The 14975-nt window shown below is 42.9% G+C and overlaps 1 protein-coding gene across 3 annotated transcripts in view; it reads left to right on the top strand.

Moving 5' to 3' along the window:
- The window catches only part of RAPGEF2 (Rap guanine nucleotide exchange factor 2), a 72585-nt gene that overhangs the window by 26852 nt on the left and 30758 nt on the right, over positions 1-14975 (top strand). For 2 of the 3 annotated variants that reach the window (XM_026041610.1, XM_026041612.1), the window contains 6 exons: positions 1267-1398; positions 10598-10775; positions 12104-12240; positions 12748-12906; positions 14230-14382; positions 14754-14918. In XM_026041610.1, coding sequence (XP_025897395.1) covers positions 1267-1398; positions 10598-10775; positions 12104-12240; positions 12748-12906; positions 14230-14382; positions 14754-14918 — 924 coding nt within the window. The remainder of the gene's footprint in view (positions 1-1266; positions 1399-10597; positions 10776-12103; positions 12241-12747; positions 12907-14229; positions 14383-14753; positions 14919-14975) is intronic. The other variant, XM_026041611.1, reaches the window with a different exon arrangement.

Raw genomic sequence — 14975 nt, 5'->3', positions numbered from 1 at the left:
AGTTTGGGCAGGTATGTTAAAATAATACATMGTTTTTCCACTTGGAAACAAACCCGGACTACTTTAATTCTTTGAGGCTGTTGTCCTTTAGAAGAGTGAATGACACGTCCGTAGTGGTGACTCCCTGCCCATGCATTCTGCCTATGGAATGCGTATTTAATTGCCGACTAGTCTGAAGCATGGTCAAAAATGAATGCAATGGCGTCATTACCAGTAAATAATCTTCAGTTTCACCCTGAAGGAAATGTGTRGATGAAAAAGGGATGCAGCAGAGCAAATGGGTATAGGTGATCCCTTCTCTTTACTGCATTTTCTCTTTTTGGCTGTATAAACAGTAATGGTGAAGGTAATTAGATTTTTTTTYYTTTTTTTCTGGAGGCATTATGCAGGGCCGTCTGTGCTGGTGTTACCCACGTGTTGTTGCTTAGCTTGTGTATATGAAATCCAGCTCTGGGCTCTTGGAAGCCCTTTGGAGCTGCTGGCGGCTGCTCCTCCTTCAGGAAAAGGAACAAGAGCCAGTTCTGGGAACTCAGGGCAGCGGGCTGGATAGGGGGGGTTTGCGCTGCCTCTACTGCCATCCCACGTCCTAAAGCCAAGGTTCAGGCCAGGCGGGTTCCTTAAGCCCAGACCAAAAGCAGCAGCGAGGTTACTCAGCCCCTGGCTGCTTCAGGTGGCTGTTTTCTGAAGCCCCGTGCTGGGGCCGGATGGGCTCCCGCTTCCCACAGCAGCAGGAGCAAMCGCGTGCCAGGCTGGCAGCTGCCAAGGTTCCGGGGGCTCCCGCTTTGCCCTCGTCTCCTTTGGCCCCGGGGCAGCTCAGTGCCCTGGAATTTGCTTGTCTCTAAGGGACTTTATGAAGTGAAAAAGCTGCAGAGTTAACCCAAGGCAGGGCGGTGTGACGGGCGGGCGGTTGCTCTCTTTGGGTGTTGACACTGGTATAAGATTCCTCTATTAGTTCCATCTACACCCCATAGCAAGACACTAAAGAGTTTGGTCATTAGGGCTGTGACTTAATAGTTTCTTTGCCCTCAGCTGTGTATTTTAGCATCTYCTAGAGTGCTTGCAGCCCTTGGTGATATTTTGTTGACCTCTGAATGAATTAAAAAGTGCCGCAAGTCTCCAACTTGGGATCTGCATTCACAGCCCCCAGCGGTTTCCTTAAAGCAGTTGGTGCTGGCAGGGAGTAAAGTGGGACATGAATGATTTAAAGTCCTTTTGCTGTGTTTTCTACCTCAAATTGTAATGATGCTTTTTCTGCTCCATCTATAGCTTCCTGCAGATTTCACAAAGCTGCACCTTACTGACAGTCTCCACCCACAGGTGACCCACGTTTCGTCGAGTCACTCAGGATGTAGCATCACTAGTGATTCGGGAAGCAGCAGCCTTTCTGATATCTACCAGGTAAGAGTGGCCCGGACGCCCACGGGAGCAGCCAGGGCCGGCGTGCGCTTGCCACGACGGGCCGCAGGCCGCACGGTTGCCTGTTGTCGGCCTCCAGCTGCCCAAAAAAGAAATCAATAGGCTTCAAAAATTGGTTTTGCTCTGGTGCTCGTATTCGGAGGGGTTTCTGCACTGTTTGCTAGGGGTGGTGTTTGAAAATGCAGCGTGCAGCCTGAACCCCAGGATGTGACACATGCTGCCCTCATCGCCCCTGTGAGAAGTGCGGAGATGTGGGATGTGCTCCGGGGGCTGCTCGCGTTTGGTAGCGTTTTGGAGAGCAAACGTGCTTGGATTTCATCGTGGAAAGGCAGCGTGGCCCTTATCAGAGATAAGGGGCTCTGCTCCTCAGCACAGCGTTTCCCTTTGGTTTTCTCTGTGTCTGGTTTGCCATGTGCAAGACGGGAGCAGAGGGTTGCTGCTGTTTGGAGAAGCCTTTGGGATGTGCTGATGAAAAGAGCCCGCGAGATGGGTATTATTATCAAAAGCTAGATCAGAATTTTGAAACTATAAAGGTTTGATAGGATCTAAGATGAGAAGGGTTTTTCTCGATGCCTCGATAGCTTCCAAAACTGGACCCCGTTCAGCGTTAGGGAGGAAGACGTGTGCACGCAGGCCTGGCTCGAGGGGCAAGTGCCATTTCTCCCCCTGGAAAGACTRAGCATTTTGGTAGGGTGGAGTTGCAGCCCCTGGACACCTGGGCGAGAACTGGGGGTTCAGCTGCTGAGACCTTTTAAATTCGTGTTTCTCGAGGCACAACCTTGTTCTCCGTTTGAGGCAGTCTGGGTTTTGAGAGGCTTGCTGTACAACTGATCCAAAGGATCCCTGCAGTGTTTGGTGGGAGGTGTTTACAATGTAAAGACAAGTTAGGAAGAATAAAAAAATAAAACCCGGCTGAAATAATGAATGGGGAAGGTCAAGATTTTGCTCTTGATCTTTGCAGTGCCTGTAACTTCAAAGGCAAGGATTTGTCCCTGTGATAGGGAAATACAATAATTTGTTATTCTTAATTAAATGTATTTGATTTATTAAAAAAAAATGTATATTAAAAAAAAAAGGTTAAAAAAAAAGACCCACCATACCATTTGGGTTTCTTTTGGACTTATTACTCCATACAGTACTGTTTGCTAGGGAAGGAATGATGTTTAAGATGTTAGAAAGTCCCTGTGAGTAAATGTGGCCATTTATATAATGGGAAAAGCCCCGTGTATACATCTGTGCAGGGCTGGAGTTGCTGTGAGGGCTGCTGCTGTGTGTGGCACATACAGCCCAGGCTCGCTGCTTTGTACAGGCTGCACATCGGGGGCTTCTGCCTGGCCTTGCTAGAGCCCCGCTGGAACGGGTGCCACGCAGAGCACGTGCTCTGCTCTGGGTGAATGCACCTGGCGGCTTTTCCGGGGAGCAGGGAGGCTACAACAATTTCAGGTTGCTTTTATTAGTAGCTGCCATAACTCCAAGGTTTATTTAAATAAATAAATAGCCGTACATTTTAAGCATAGTGTGTGTCAGTCAAGTGTATTTGTCAGAATTTCTTCTGAGCAGAAGATTGCTTGGAGACAAGATTAGGTTTATACTCTGAGGATGAAGGTGTAAAACTGGCTTTGTTATTTAAATCTATAGATTTTCATCTCTTTCATTGCAAAGATTTTGCTCTTTAACATAACAATAACAGGGCCCTCCAGGGACCCAGTTGTAGGTGGCGTTTAGGTAGGTTACAGTCATAGAGCTGCTTTTCCAGAAGAGCTGAAGGAAAACTTTCGCAAAAAGTTTCAGCAAGGCCCTTTTGACTCTAAAAAACATTGCTGAATTTTGGGAGTGTGGGGGATACTTCTATAGAAACTGCAGAAAAATATTTCTGTGTGTCKTCTTGTATCTAGTGCAAGTCTTCCCCAGGAGTTATTGGTTACAGCAATGGGGTTAACAGCATGGGTGGTACCACTAATTTTGTGAACTTTTTAGATGGGGAAACCATGCCTTTTCTCTTGTTTTACCTTGTACTTTAAATTCATTTTTAAGGCATACTTACTTTTCACTGAGGCACTTTGTCATTCTTAGTGATCTTAAGAAAAATACTGGGTTTCTTAATTACTTTGCAATTAATTCCTTATTAAAGATGTCTTGGCACAGATATATTCAGATAAATGTAATTGTACAATAAGTCGAAATAATTACTAACGTAATTCCTGTGTGTATGGRCATTAAGAAATGTGAGCAAGTAATTTAGGACGTAACCTTATGTTTCAGGTTAATTCTTACACTTTAAGATGTATTTATTAAAAAAAAAAAGAATTGATGAATTCAGGTGTGGAAATGATAATCTTAAAGATAATCTTATTCTTAAGCTTAAATTATTGGCTTTGCCTATTGAATATTGTCATTTTTAAAGATTTTTTTCACATTGCAGCAAATCATTCATTTCTTAACTCACTTCCATTCCTAAAGGAGTGTGATATAGACATATTCAGGTTAAATTGGGTTAAATAAATGCATTGAAAAAAAACCACACAAAAATAAATAGAACTGCTGCAGAAATTTGAACTCTCTTGAGGTGAAACAAAAGTGAAATAAAGTAGAAGTTACTTTTTGAAACTGAGGCTTTGGATCAGTCATCTTCCCTCCGATTATTTGCCTTTTAATTTTTCCCAAGTTTTTATTTGGAAGCAATAAACCAAGAGAATCTAGCTATTCTCTTTTGTACTTCTATTTTAATGGGTCTTAGACAAAACTTAGTATTGTTGTTTTTCTGATTTCATGTTCTRTACATAATGACATTTTTTCTTCTGAATAGAACGGACTTCTGCTCATTATGTCTGAGTAGAATGGACTGCCGTTGAAAGATTGCCATCTTATCTTACAACTAAGGAATAAGATAAATGTTTTTCTTTCTTAAATCATACCATTAATTAGGTCTTTACTATTGAAATCTGAGTTAATGATATGTCATGTTTTGCATCATAGTACATTTTATTTCAATAGCCTTAAGAGGAGCTGTTTGCAATGAAAATACATTCCTGCCCTTTTTAGATTTCTCTTTTTTGAATAAATCATGAAGCTGAACCTGCAGACGCTTTCAGCGCTGAGCTGAGAATATTTCCTTTTAAATATTAATGCTGTAACTAAATTTGTTTGTCAAACGCTGCACATGAAAGGACTTCTTTTAGGATAAGAATTACTTGTCACATTGAACCATATAATCCTTTCTTTCTACCCCACCAGAGCCTGAAAAAATATTTGAGGTGCCTGTCAGCAAGGACTTTAAATGTTATTGCTTTTATTTCAGGAAACGAGTCCATAAGTGTGGGACTGTAATAGGACTGGGCAGGAAGGGGGTACTGGGTGCTCGTGGGCTGTGTGTGCCAAGAACGGGAATCTTCTGCTTCTCTCGTGTGTTGGCTTGGCAAGGAAAGGCCTTTACTGCCGCTTCCCGTGCTTAGGAAAAGCTTCCTGTGTGCCTGATGCTCCGTCACCAYGTCCAGGTGTAGCTGCATCCCTGTTGCTTGTGCTTTGGGTGAGGAAGTCTCAGCCTGTGAGCGTGGCTTAGTCCTGCCCCATCTTTTGGGCTGGCGTTGTGCTGGATTCGGGCAGTGCCCCCTTTACTGCAGGGTGCAAAATAAAAATATTCCCAGCATGATCCGTCTGCAGAGCACAGCCCTGGTGCAGCCCCCATCGCTTAGGCTGCTGTCAGTGAACTCCCTTTCCTTGTGGAAAGGTTGGCGCGAGGTGGGAAGAGCGTTCCTGGGGTGGGTTGTCTGGGCGCTTAAATAATCCCATCCCTGGAGAGCACCCCGGCTGACACTGGCTCCTGAGACACAAAACAGGCTGTGTGGGGTGGAGCACAGGATGGTTCGGCCTGGAAGGAGCTTTGTGGGTCCAGCCCTCCTCCCGAGCCGGGTGGGAGCGCGAGTGCCGGGAGGGAGCTCTGCCCTGGCCACCGGCTTTCTTGCAGTGGCGTGGGGAAAAACAAACTGTTTACCGCCTTAGCTGTTCCCGTGGGCTGCCTTTATTAGCTATACTTGATTGTTTTATGTATTGTCACTAATCACGTCGTTATTGATGTGGATTGGAAAGCATAATAATCTGGCACTGTGATCTTTTATGCAGTGTGTTGGAAGCAGATGCTTAGCAAAACTCCTGGCATGCTTGCTCGCTGCAGAAAAGGTGCATCTCGTGGGCCCCACAGTCACCGGGGCAGSAACTGCCAGTTAATAGGACACTTACACACAATTTCACTGAAGAAGCAGTGTCAGTGTCCGGTGTTTGGCAGCAACAAGAAATGGCAAATAAATTAGGATATCTCAAAATGATGCTGTCGCCAATCAGTGTTCTTCCAGTTTCTTTTTTAGTCCTCCTTCAAGTGGCATGATCAAAAGAGAAGTTATTTTGGGGCCGAGCTGACTGTTTTCTCTGTTAGCTTCAAGGACTTGGAGGGCTGCAGCAGACATTGATGAACCCATTTTTGGTCCATGCAACTTAAAGACAAAACAGACATCTTTTTTTTTTCCATTTATTTTTTTTTTTTCCAAAGTTGTCTCGTTTCTCTCGATTATTTGGGTGTTTTGCACTGTCAGTGTAGGTGGTGACATTAGTCATAGCAGGAGATTTATCCTTCAAAACGAGTGCTTTTTTTTTTTTTTAAAGAGAAAAAAATRAAAAAAAAAAAAAGAAAATTTCAGGGAACATTTAGAAGAATCAGAAAGTCTAATAAAAGAATTGTTTAAAATATTAAAAAGTGAGGATCTGTCAGTAGTTAATGTGGTTAACTTGTTTTAGCTTTTCTTTTCAATATTGTTGAGATCAGCAGGAATCTTTGTCTCCAATCCAGGATAGAAAGGAAAAGTGTGAAACCCGTCAGAACAGAGCCAGGCTTCTAGGCAGTTCTCCTACTCTTCCCACTTTCTCTTCCATAGTGAAACATGTCTGTGAGCAGAAAAAGAAGTAACTGCAATACCAGAGGGAAAAGTAGCTCAAGGGACATGGAGCTTCTAGAGAGGGTCTAGTGGAGGGCAACCAAGATGATTAAGAGACTGGAGCATCTCTCGTATGAGGAGAGACTAAGTGAGCTGGGGCTGTTTAGCTTGGAGAAGAGAAGGCTGAGAGAGGATCTGATCAATGTGTATAAATACTTGAAGGGGGAATGTAGGGAGGAAGGGGCCAAGCTCTTCTCAGTGGTGGCCAGTGACAGGACAAGGGGTAATGGGTGTAAGTTGAAACGCAGGAAGTGCCATCTCCATGTGAGGAAGAACTTCTTCATAGGAAGAAACGAGATGCTAAAGGAGGTGACCTTCCTAACCTAGAAGCCAGTTTGGTATTGTAGATGCCCAGCAATTGGAGCTACCTTTTCTATGCAACTGGGAAATTGGTCTAACAAGGTCCTGCTTAAAATCTGAGAGATCTCCTTCGTTACCTAATGTGAAGTAACTTTGCATCAGGCTTGAAAATGTCCGTCTCTGTCCCCAGACTTTTGTTTTGGTGATGTGACAAGTAAAATCTTTGTCTGTCACTATTACGTGATTCCTCTGAAACTTCGGCAAATTTCTCATGACATCTTTTACACTGTCAAGAGGAAAAAAAATAAATAAATCTGCTCCCTGAGAGGAAAATGTTCACTGCAACTGCCATTCAGATGTTGGAGAGCTTATTTTTTAGTTTAAGCTCCAACCAGTGTTTTTTCTGGTGTAACCTCTGTAGAGTTGTATGTAAATGAAGCTCATTATCTTTAATTACCCCCAAAACAAAGGACATCATGCACCTATGAACACACTCATTTCTGTGGTGTGTTAGTGGTGTATTAATCCTTGATTAAATGCCCTGGGAATCTCTAAGGCTCCTGGTTGACTCCAGTTCACATTACGTAAGATGTTTGTCCGGTCCTCTGGGTTTTCTAAGGCTGGTTAGGTACAGCTGAGGTTTAWAAAGACAGCCTTGTCCTCAAGGCAACTAATGAAGGTTTCACAGCAGTTGCTTCATAGCTGCAGTTGCTCMGTGTCCTAACACGAGGGAGCACCAAGGTGGCAGAGGTGGATTAGGGAGAAGTTTGCGTGTCCCAAGTGAGGGCCCTGAGCGGGCAGAGTCCTGTGGAAACTCCCCAGCTTGAAGAACCGAGTGATTTACGGTGCGCTTGTAGATCAGTTAGCACGTGCTAATGTGCTGGCATGAAGCTAAGGTGATGCTTAATGGTGTAGCAAAGCTAATGCAAAACTTTTTTGCATGTCTAAACCCAGRCTGAGGCTTTGTGGGATGCTTAGGTCTTGCCTACTGAGAATGCATTGCTTCTGTGGAAAGGCTGTGCGGTTACCTTCCCCTGCTGACTTTTGCATAAACAAATCGTCACATTTTCAGAAAGCTCCTTGTGAAAATGTATTTGTATTTGTTTTTTTTCAGAAGATACTGCTTACTTTTAAAGGTGTATTATAAATTTTCTTTTTACACTGGATCATCACATTTAATTCTGAGCTGCATTTTTGCATTAAGCAAGCTGTGTTACTGTTAACCTGCAATACAAAAACCAATAGCTAGTCGGATTAACTCCGATATTGTCATGAAATTATCTGGCTTTTAATAAAAGGCCATCTCTTTGCTTTGAAACTTCCCGTGTAATCCTGGATGGATGCTTGTGCAGTGCTGCTTTCTGGTGAAGTTGCGGATCCTGAACTGTAGTGCAGTGCTGCTGAGAAATACAGCATCTGGAATCAGCTCTGTTCATAACAGCATATGAATCAGTCTTGAAATGCAGTGTGCACAAGGGTACCTTGAATATTTAGTTGTACTGTGTGAAGGCAGCGCAGCAATACARTGCTCTTGTCTGACCTGGTTTTACACCTCACGCGTAAGTGTGAGGTGAGTGCAATATTGATGCCTGAGAGTGTTCAGCAGTTCTATTCAGAGCAGGTTTATGCTGTGTATGAGGCATTTCTTGCACTGGTTGCAAAKTTGCTAGTTTCTATTTTTGGCTAACAATTAATCTAGAAATAGTTATGTTATCATTCTGGTTTCTGCCAATGACTTTATTTGTCAAAAAGATTTAAGTACCTCTGTAAAAAGATGTCTTCTTAAGTAAGTGTTTATAACCTTTAGTTGCATGTTTTAGAAATGTCTTATGTGTGCAAAGTTGCATTTAATTTTGATGTGAGAGTATTCTTTAAAATAGCGTTGTTTGACTTATTTTAGAGCTTCAACTCTTTTTTTTTTTTTTTTTTTCCAGCAGTCCAGTAACTTCTTTTTACACTTTCCTTTCATGTGATCGTGGAATTTTCTTGGATTCCAAAGCGTCTTATATACGTTAGTGTTGTGGCATTCGTCTTACCATCATGCTTTTGAGGTAGAAATGCCATTTACTGGTAATGGGAAGATTTTCAAAATTGACTAGTGAATTAGTCAGTAACAGTCGCTGAAATTGGGAGTTTAAGATTGTGACGGATCGGTGTCCTGAGCTGTATGTCTACTGACTCATCCCCACTAATTTCAACCCTGGGCTCAATTGGTAGGTGTTGTTTGGTAAGAGTGGCTAGGGCTGCCTTAAAGAATGCATGAGAGCCAAACAAAATCAGCAGCAGCACAAATCAGAGGCTCGCAGAACGGTTAAGGCTGGAAGGTAACTCTAGAGACCATCCAGTCCAACCCCCTGAACAGCAGGGTGGCCTAGAGCACGCGGCACAGGACTGTGTCCAGGTGGGATGTGAAAATCTCCAGAGAAGGAGACTCCACAGCCTCTCTGGGCAGCCTGTGCCAGGGCTCTGTCACCTTCACTGAAAGGGAGTTTTTCCTTAAGTTCCTGTGGAACTTTTGGTGCCTCAGCTTGTGGCCGTTTCCTCTAGTCCTGTCGCTGTTCACCACTGAAAAGAGGCCGCCCCCTCCTCCTCACTGCCTCCCTTGAGGTATTTATACACGCTGATCAGGTCCCCCCTCAGCCTCCTCTTCTCCAGGCTGAACAGACCCAGCTCTCTCAGCCTTTGCTCATAGGGCAGATGTTCCAGGTCCAGATAATGAAAATAACTGCCTTCAGCACAGGCMTTTTTGTGCCTTCATTCATAGCATCTTTGTTTACTCTTTTTAAGAAACTCTTGGCATTTTTTTCTCTCCTTCCAAAACACCAGGCGACACGGACGTGGGCGCGTTGGGGCTGCAGCCCTGGTGCCTCTCGTGGCACCGCGCAGCGAGCCCGTGTGTGGGGCAGGCCCCAGACCCCAGGCGCCCCTCAGCTGGGCAAGGTCACGAGCGAGGCCTGTGGAGCGGGGTTTGCCGAGCCCTGGCTTAAACCCGCTCGTGAGGGGCTTGCGTTGGAGCCTTGGAAATCGGGATAGCTGAGCCCTAGCAGCTGCTGCGGGATTAAATCAGGTTCCAAGGAAAAGCGGCTTTATCTGCCGTGACAGACAAATGTCTCTGGGATTTATTAGATGTCTGGTCTTAAAACTGAATCATTAAAATGTATTTACCTTTAGGTGCTGTGCTAATGTCCTCGAGCAGTTTTGGTCATCTTAATGCAGTTTCTAGCAGATTAAATTTGGCAGACACTCTGTGTAGTCCATCTATGTTTTTTATTTTTATTTTTTTCCAGCTGTGACTTCACATTGTTTCTTCATCTGTTAGATCTTACAGCGTTTATCAATAAATAAAAGCCATAGCTAACCACCTTCAGCTGGGGGAATAAAAAGGCCTAGGTTACTTGATAGCAAAATTCTGTTACTATTTGGATGCTGTGCATAGTCCCTCAAACTAAGTCTGCTTGAAGTTACATGCGTTGCATTTGTAAAGGTCTGAAAATAGAGTGGTGGGGAGGGAGTGGAATGTGTTTTAAATGACCGATTTGTTTAAAAAATCTATGATACTCGGCTATTATTCCCAAAAGTTATTTCTTACCATACATCTGCTTTATCTTTTCCCCAGAYCTACTGATGAAAAAGCATATGTTGAATCCTATATGCACATGGTTGATTCAAATCAGATTTGAACGCTGTTCAAAACATTGTTTTGGGGTCAATGAACATAGCTAGTTCCTTTAAAAAGAAACATAAAGAAAAAAAGCAATATCAAAAATAATAGATGAATGGAGTGGTTATCTGTTAGGTTGTAACAATCATTTCTGTGCATTTAATTAATAAATGGTAGCAGTGAAGAACATATTGGAGTGCCTTAATTTTCTTGAATTCTTTATATGTGAATTTAGGCTACAGAAAGTGAGGCTGGTGATATGGATCTCAGTGGGTTGCCAGAGACAGCAGTGGATTCGGAGGATGACGATGACGAAGAAGATATTGAAAGGGCATCGGATCCTTTGATGAGTAGGGATATTGTTAGAGACTGCCTGGAGAAAGACCCGATAGACAGGACGGATGACGACATTGGTAAGTTAATGCACTGGAGGAAAACACTGTGAAGGTTGTTTTCCTTCACCAGAGAAATGTTCTTCCTTAGCCTGAGGTTTTAATTTAGTCAGAAGCCTTTGTACTTGGTATGTTTAGTGTTTATTCTGTAAGCTTATTCTTAAAAAGAAATGAATGAGTGTATCCAAGGAAGAAACTGAAAATGCCCAAGGAGTGGCTGAACATTTTCCGTGCTGGCCTGTTAGATCTCAGGATTCAACTTGTAATTGATTTCATAAATATCAAGTGAAAATCTAAAGCAAAGAYGGAGATTTATGGTGAATAGTTAGCAAAACATTGGCAAAGTCRGCCTGCATGTCAATTCTGAGTGCTCATCACGTTTTTGTTAGTCATATGTTGTGATGTTGTGTGTGGTTTTACACTCCCGCATACGCTGTGTTTAAAAGAAAATATTGGAGTCATAAAGCCTTTACATAAGGGTGTATTTATAAAAAGCACTTTGCTGTGTTGACACATGGCCTAATACACTGAAAGCAAAGCAATACAGAACTCAAACTTCAGTTCTTAACACTTTTTAACCTAATCTATTTCATTAACTTCCCCTTAAAACCATTTTTCTCTTTTATTAAATTACAAATTAAAAAAAAAAAAAGATTAAAAGTTAAATTAACTGTTTTATTAGGTGCTACTAAATGCAAAGTACATCCTGCTTTAAGGACCGAAGCCCTCAGCAGAACTATAAAGAACAGAGCTCTGCGCAGCAGCGAGCAGTGCAAGAAGTGACATGTTATGGGGGTGCTGGTAGCTGGGTGTAGGTGCCCCTGCAGTGCGTGCAGCAGGGGCCTTAGCAGGAGGCACCAGTGCAGCAGTAACCCCGTCCCGTGGGTCACGTGTGGGGCGGCCCTGTGGATGTGACAGTCACGTGCAGTTTAAGAGGGGACACGGAAGGCACGGCTTGACCAACCAGCTCGCTTGGTTTTGTAAAATCGTCCATCTTTAATGACTTGCTGTGTTTTAAATAAGCCTATYATCGTTTTAATTGAATTATTGCAGTGGCTGGTCGGAGTGTTACGATTCCATTGGCTGGATCCGAAGCTCTTGGCTTCATTACAGCCCTTCCATTACGCTCACTTTCTCTGTGCGGGCCCTCTATTGACGCTATGACCGGCCACTCTGTGCCTGCGAAATACCCAGTAATTACAGCAGGCCGCTGTGCACGATTTATTAGCAGACAGAAACGATTGTGCAGCATTTTAGCTTCAGTAGCCCTGGGCGTCCCTCTGTGGCTCTGTCTTTGCTGCGCTCTGTTGTTCTGACGTGTGCGACTCGGAGGGCTTTTTCTCCCGCAGAGCAACTCCTGGAATTCATGCATCAGCTGCCGGCCTTCGCCAACATGACCATGTCGGTGAGGAGAGAGCTCTGTGCCGTGATGGTGTTCGCGGTGGTGGAGAGAGCGGGGACCATCGTGCTCAACGATGGCGAGGAGGTTGGTAGTCCTTGCGTTTGGCTCTGCTCTTGCGCGGGGCTCCTGGGCATCACGGGCCCCTTTCATGGCCTTTAAAAGAGGAGGAGGAGCAGCGAGCATCTAAATTAAGCTGCTTTTGAGTGTGAGATCAAAACCTTCTGTTGAAGCACTTGCACAGCATTCTAAACACCTGCAATAAAGGCATAAGAAAATACTCTTTGTAACGTACATAGAAATGCTTCCTGCCTGTTGGGGCTGATTCTGGCTTCTGGTGTTTCAAAACTTTCYGTTTAATTTATACTGTTCTACATAATTTTATTTCACTTCTGTGTTAAGTATTTGAAGATTCCTATTTTCTTGAGCTGAAAATGGTTACATTTTGAGGTTAGCTTATAAGCATTTTTATTAGGAGATAGAAAKTTAACTCTTTTCCTTTAGAATAACTGTGGGGATTGTATCTGTGTAATATGATGTTACACTGTAAAGTGTCTCTCAGACTTCATGCATCCTGCAACATTTAATTTACAGCTGGATTCCTGGTCAGTCATTTTGAATGGTTCTGTGGAGGTGACATATCCTGATGGAAGAACAGAGATACTGTGCATGGGAAACAGTTTTGGTGTTTCCCCTACCATGGARAAGGAATATATGAAAGGAGTGATGAGAACCAAAGTGGATGATTGCCAGGTAGAGTCTCTTTTTGTGTGTGTGTGTGTAAAATATGTGTTTTGCATAACAAAAAATCAGTTTTGTGGTTTTTGATATTCAAAATAACAAGCACACAGAAATAATGTGGTTAAGTGGACAAAGACAGTTTTTATTTAAAACGGAGTATGAATAAAATCTCCAGTGCATAACCCTGCCAGTGTTCTGGGAAATACRGATCCTGCTGTCTGTATCCACAGCCTGGGAAATCTTATTCCCTTGGTCCAATCCAGGGACTATTTGAGGTGAAGAGTTTTATCTATGCAGTTTCTGCAGAARTTGAGAACCTGCACCTTGTTGCATATATCTGTTGCTTCAAACTTTCTCTTAGGAGAAGCTCCAGGTCCATTAGCCTGCTGGATGGACTCTCATTTCTGCAGGCAGGAGCTGCCCTTCCTTACTGGACTCAAGTAGTGGGTCTCATAGTACTGCCAGCTCTCTGTCCTGAAGTACCAAGAGGAAAAATCCAGTTAAAAATATTGTCTTAGTGAAGCTCATGCCTTTGCGCGAAGTGCATGACGGTTTACAGTCTAGCAAAAAGAAACACATGATATCTTTTCAGTTAGTGATCCAAGTTTATATCAGAAGGCAGTTTAATCTTCAGTGTTTACCCATTAAAGAGAAATAAAGATCTAAAACATCTAACAAGTTATTCATTGTGAATACAGTCTAAAAGTTTTGCAAATTTGAGTGGGTGGTTGTAATTATATAATATTGCAAAGATATTTATTCTTGCACTTGGACCATGCAGAGCAGATGATGGCAGAATTTTTTTTCTTCTGCATTCTGCTTCAATCTAGAAGTGATTTATTTCTGTATGACAGCACTTATGTAAACAAATAATTATCAGCTTTCTTATTAACTGATCTCATATTATTGCTATGAAAAATGAAGATTATTGGCACTAACAGTAGGTGCAAAAATCAAGAATAAGGTTTTCCCTCTTTTTTTTTCTTACACCTTTTAAGTACCACATAACAGCTAAAATGTAAAGAAAAAAAATGTCAGATAGAAAAATGACCTTCCTCTCCAGCAGAGGGAAAGTTAAGAGCAACTAAACAAAAATGCCTCGTAATGCGGAATCATTTGGCCCTGATGGATCTCAATGTCTTTCAAGAGCAAAATTGCAATGGGGTTATCATTCTTGAGTATATATCTGCTTACTGAATTGCTGGACAGACAAACTTGGCCCACTGTGCCTTGAGAGACTCCTTTATCTTTTACAATAATAGAACACTTGCACCTTACCTCTGCACGGTTTTCTGAGGACTTTCTCTTAATCCTCACGCTTGATGCTTTTTGCAGTTTGTTTGTATAGCCCAGCAAGATTATTGCCGCATCCTCAATCAAGTGGAAAAGAACATGCAGAAGGTGGAAGAGGAAGGGGAGATTGTGATGGTGAAGGAGCACAGGGAGCTTGATCGCACGGGAACGAGGAAAGGTCACATTGTCATCAAGGTAAGGGCAAAAGCTAGCGGAGAGACTCGCCAAAGTCGGGCATGCTCCGTAGACGTCTAGACTCGGCAAGTAAGGCCAGGACCCAATGGAGATACATATTCAGAAGTACTGAAACTTTGAAATCAAGGGTTAATATTGGTAGTTTTTTCTGTTTAGAATTACGGACATGGGTAATTGGACGATGTCTGTATAACTTCATTACATAAATTCACTCAATTTCTTATTGCAATGATAAAGCTGGTATGCGTGCTTAGTTCGTCAGTCAATAGATGCCCTTATTATTCTTTCTAATTTAATGCATGATGTTACCAGACAGCAAATGGGCATTTACTTAAAAAGTATTTTAATAAAGAAGATTTTGTTTGTTACAGGGAACAGCTGAAAGGCTAACAATGCATCTGGTGGAGGAACACTCTGTGGTAGACCCAACGTTTATAGAAGATTTCCTACTGACCTATCGGACCTTTCTCTCCAGCCCCATGGAAGTGGGCAAGAAGTTGTTGGAGTGGTTCAATGACCCCAGCCTCAGGGATAAGGTTAAAATTCCCTAAATTGTCTGATTTCTGATCATGGTGATACCTGATATCATTTGC

Source organism: Nothoprocta perdicaria, unplaced genomic scaffold, assembly GCF_003342845.1.
Source record: "Nothoprocta perdicaria isolate Ctin4 unplaced genomic scaffold, notPer1 scaffold_29, whole genome shotgun sequence".
In the NCBI taxonomy this organism is placed as follows: Eukaryota; Metazoa; Chordata; class Aves; order Tinamiformes; family Tinamidae; genus Nothoprocta; species Nothoprocta perdicaria.
Note: the sequence above shows the minus strand (reverse complement) of the source record. Positions and strands in the feature narration are given on the sequence as shown.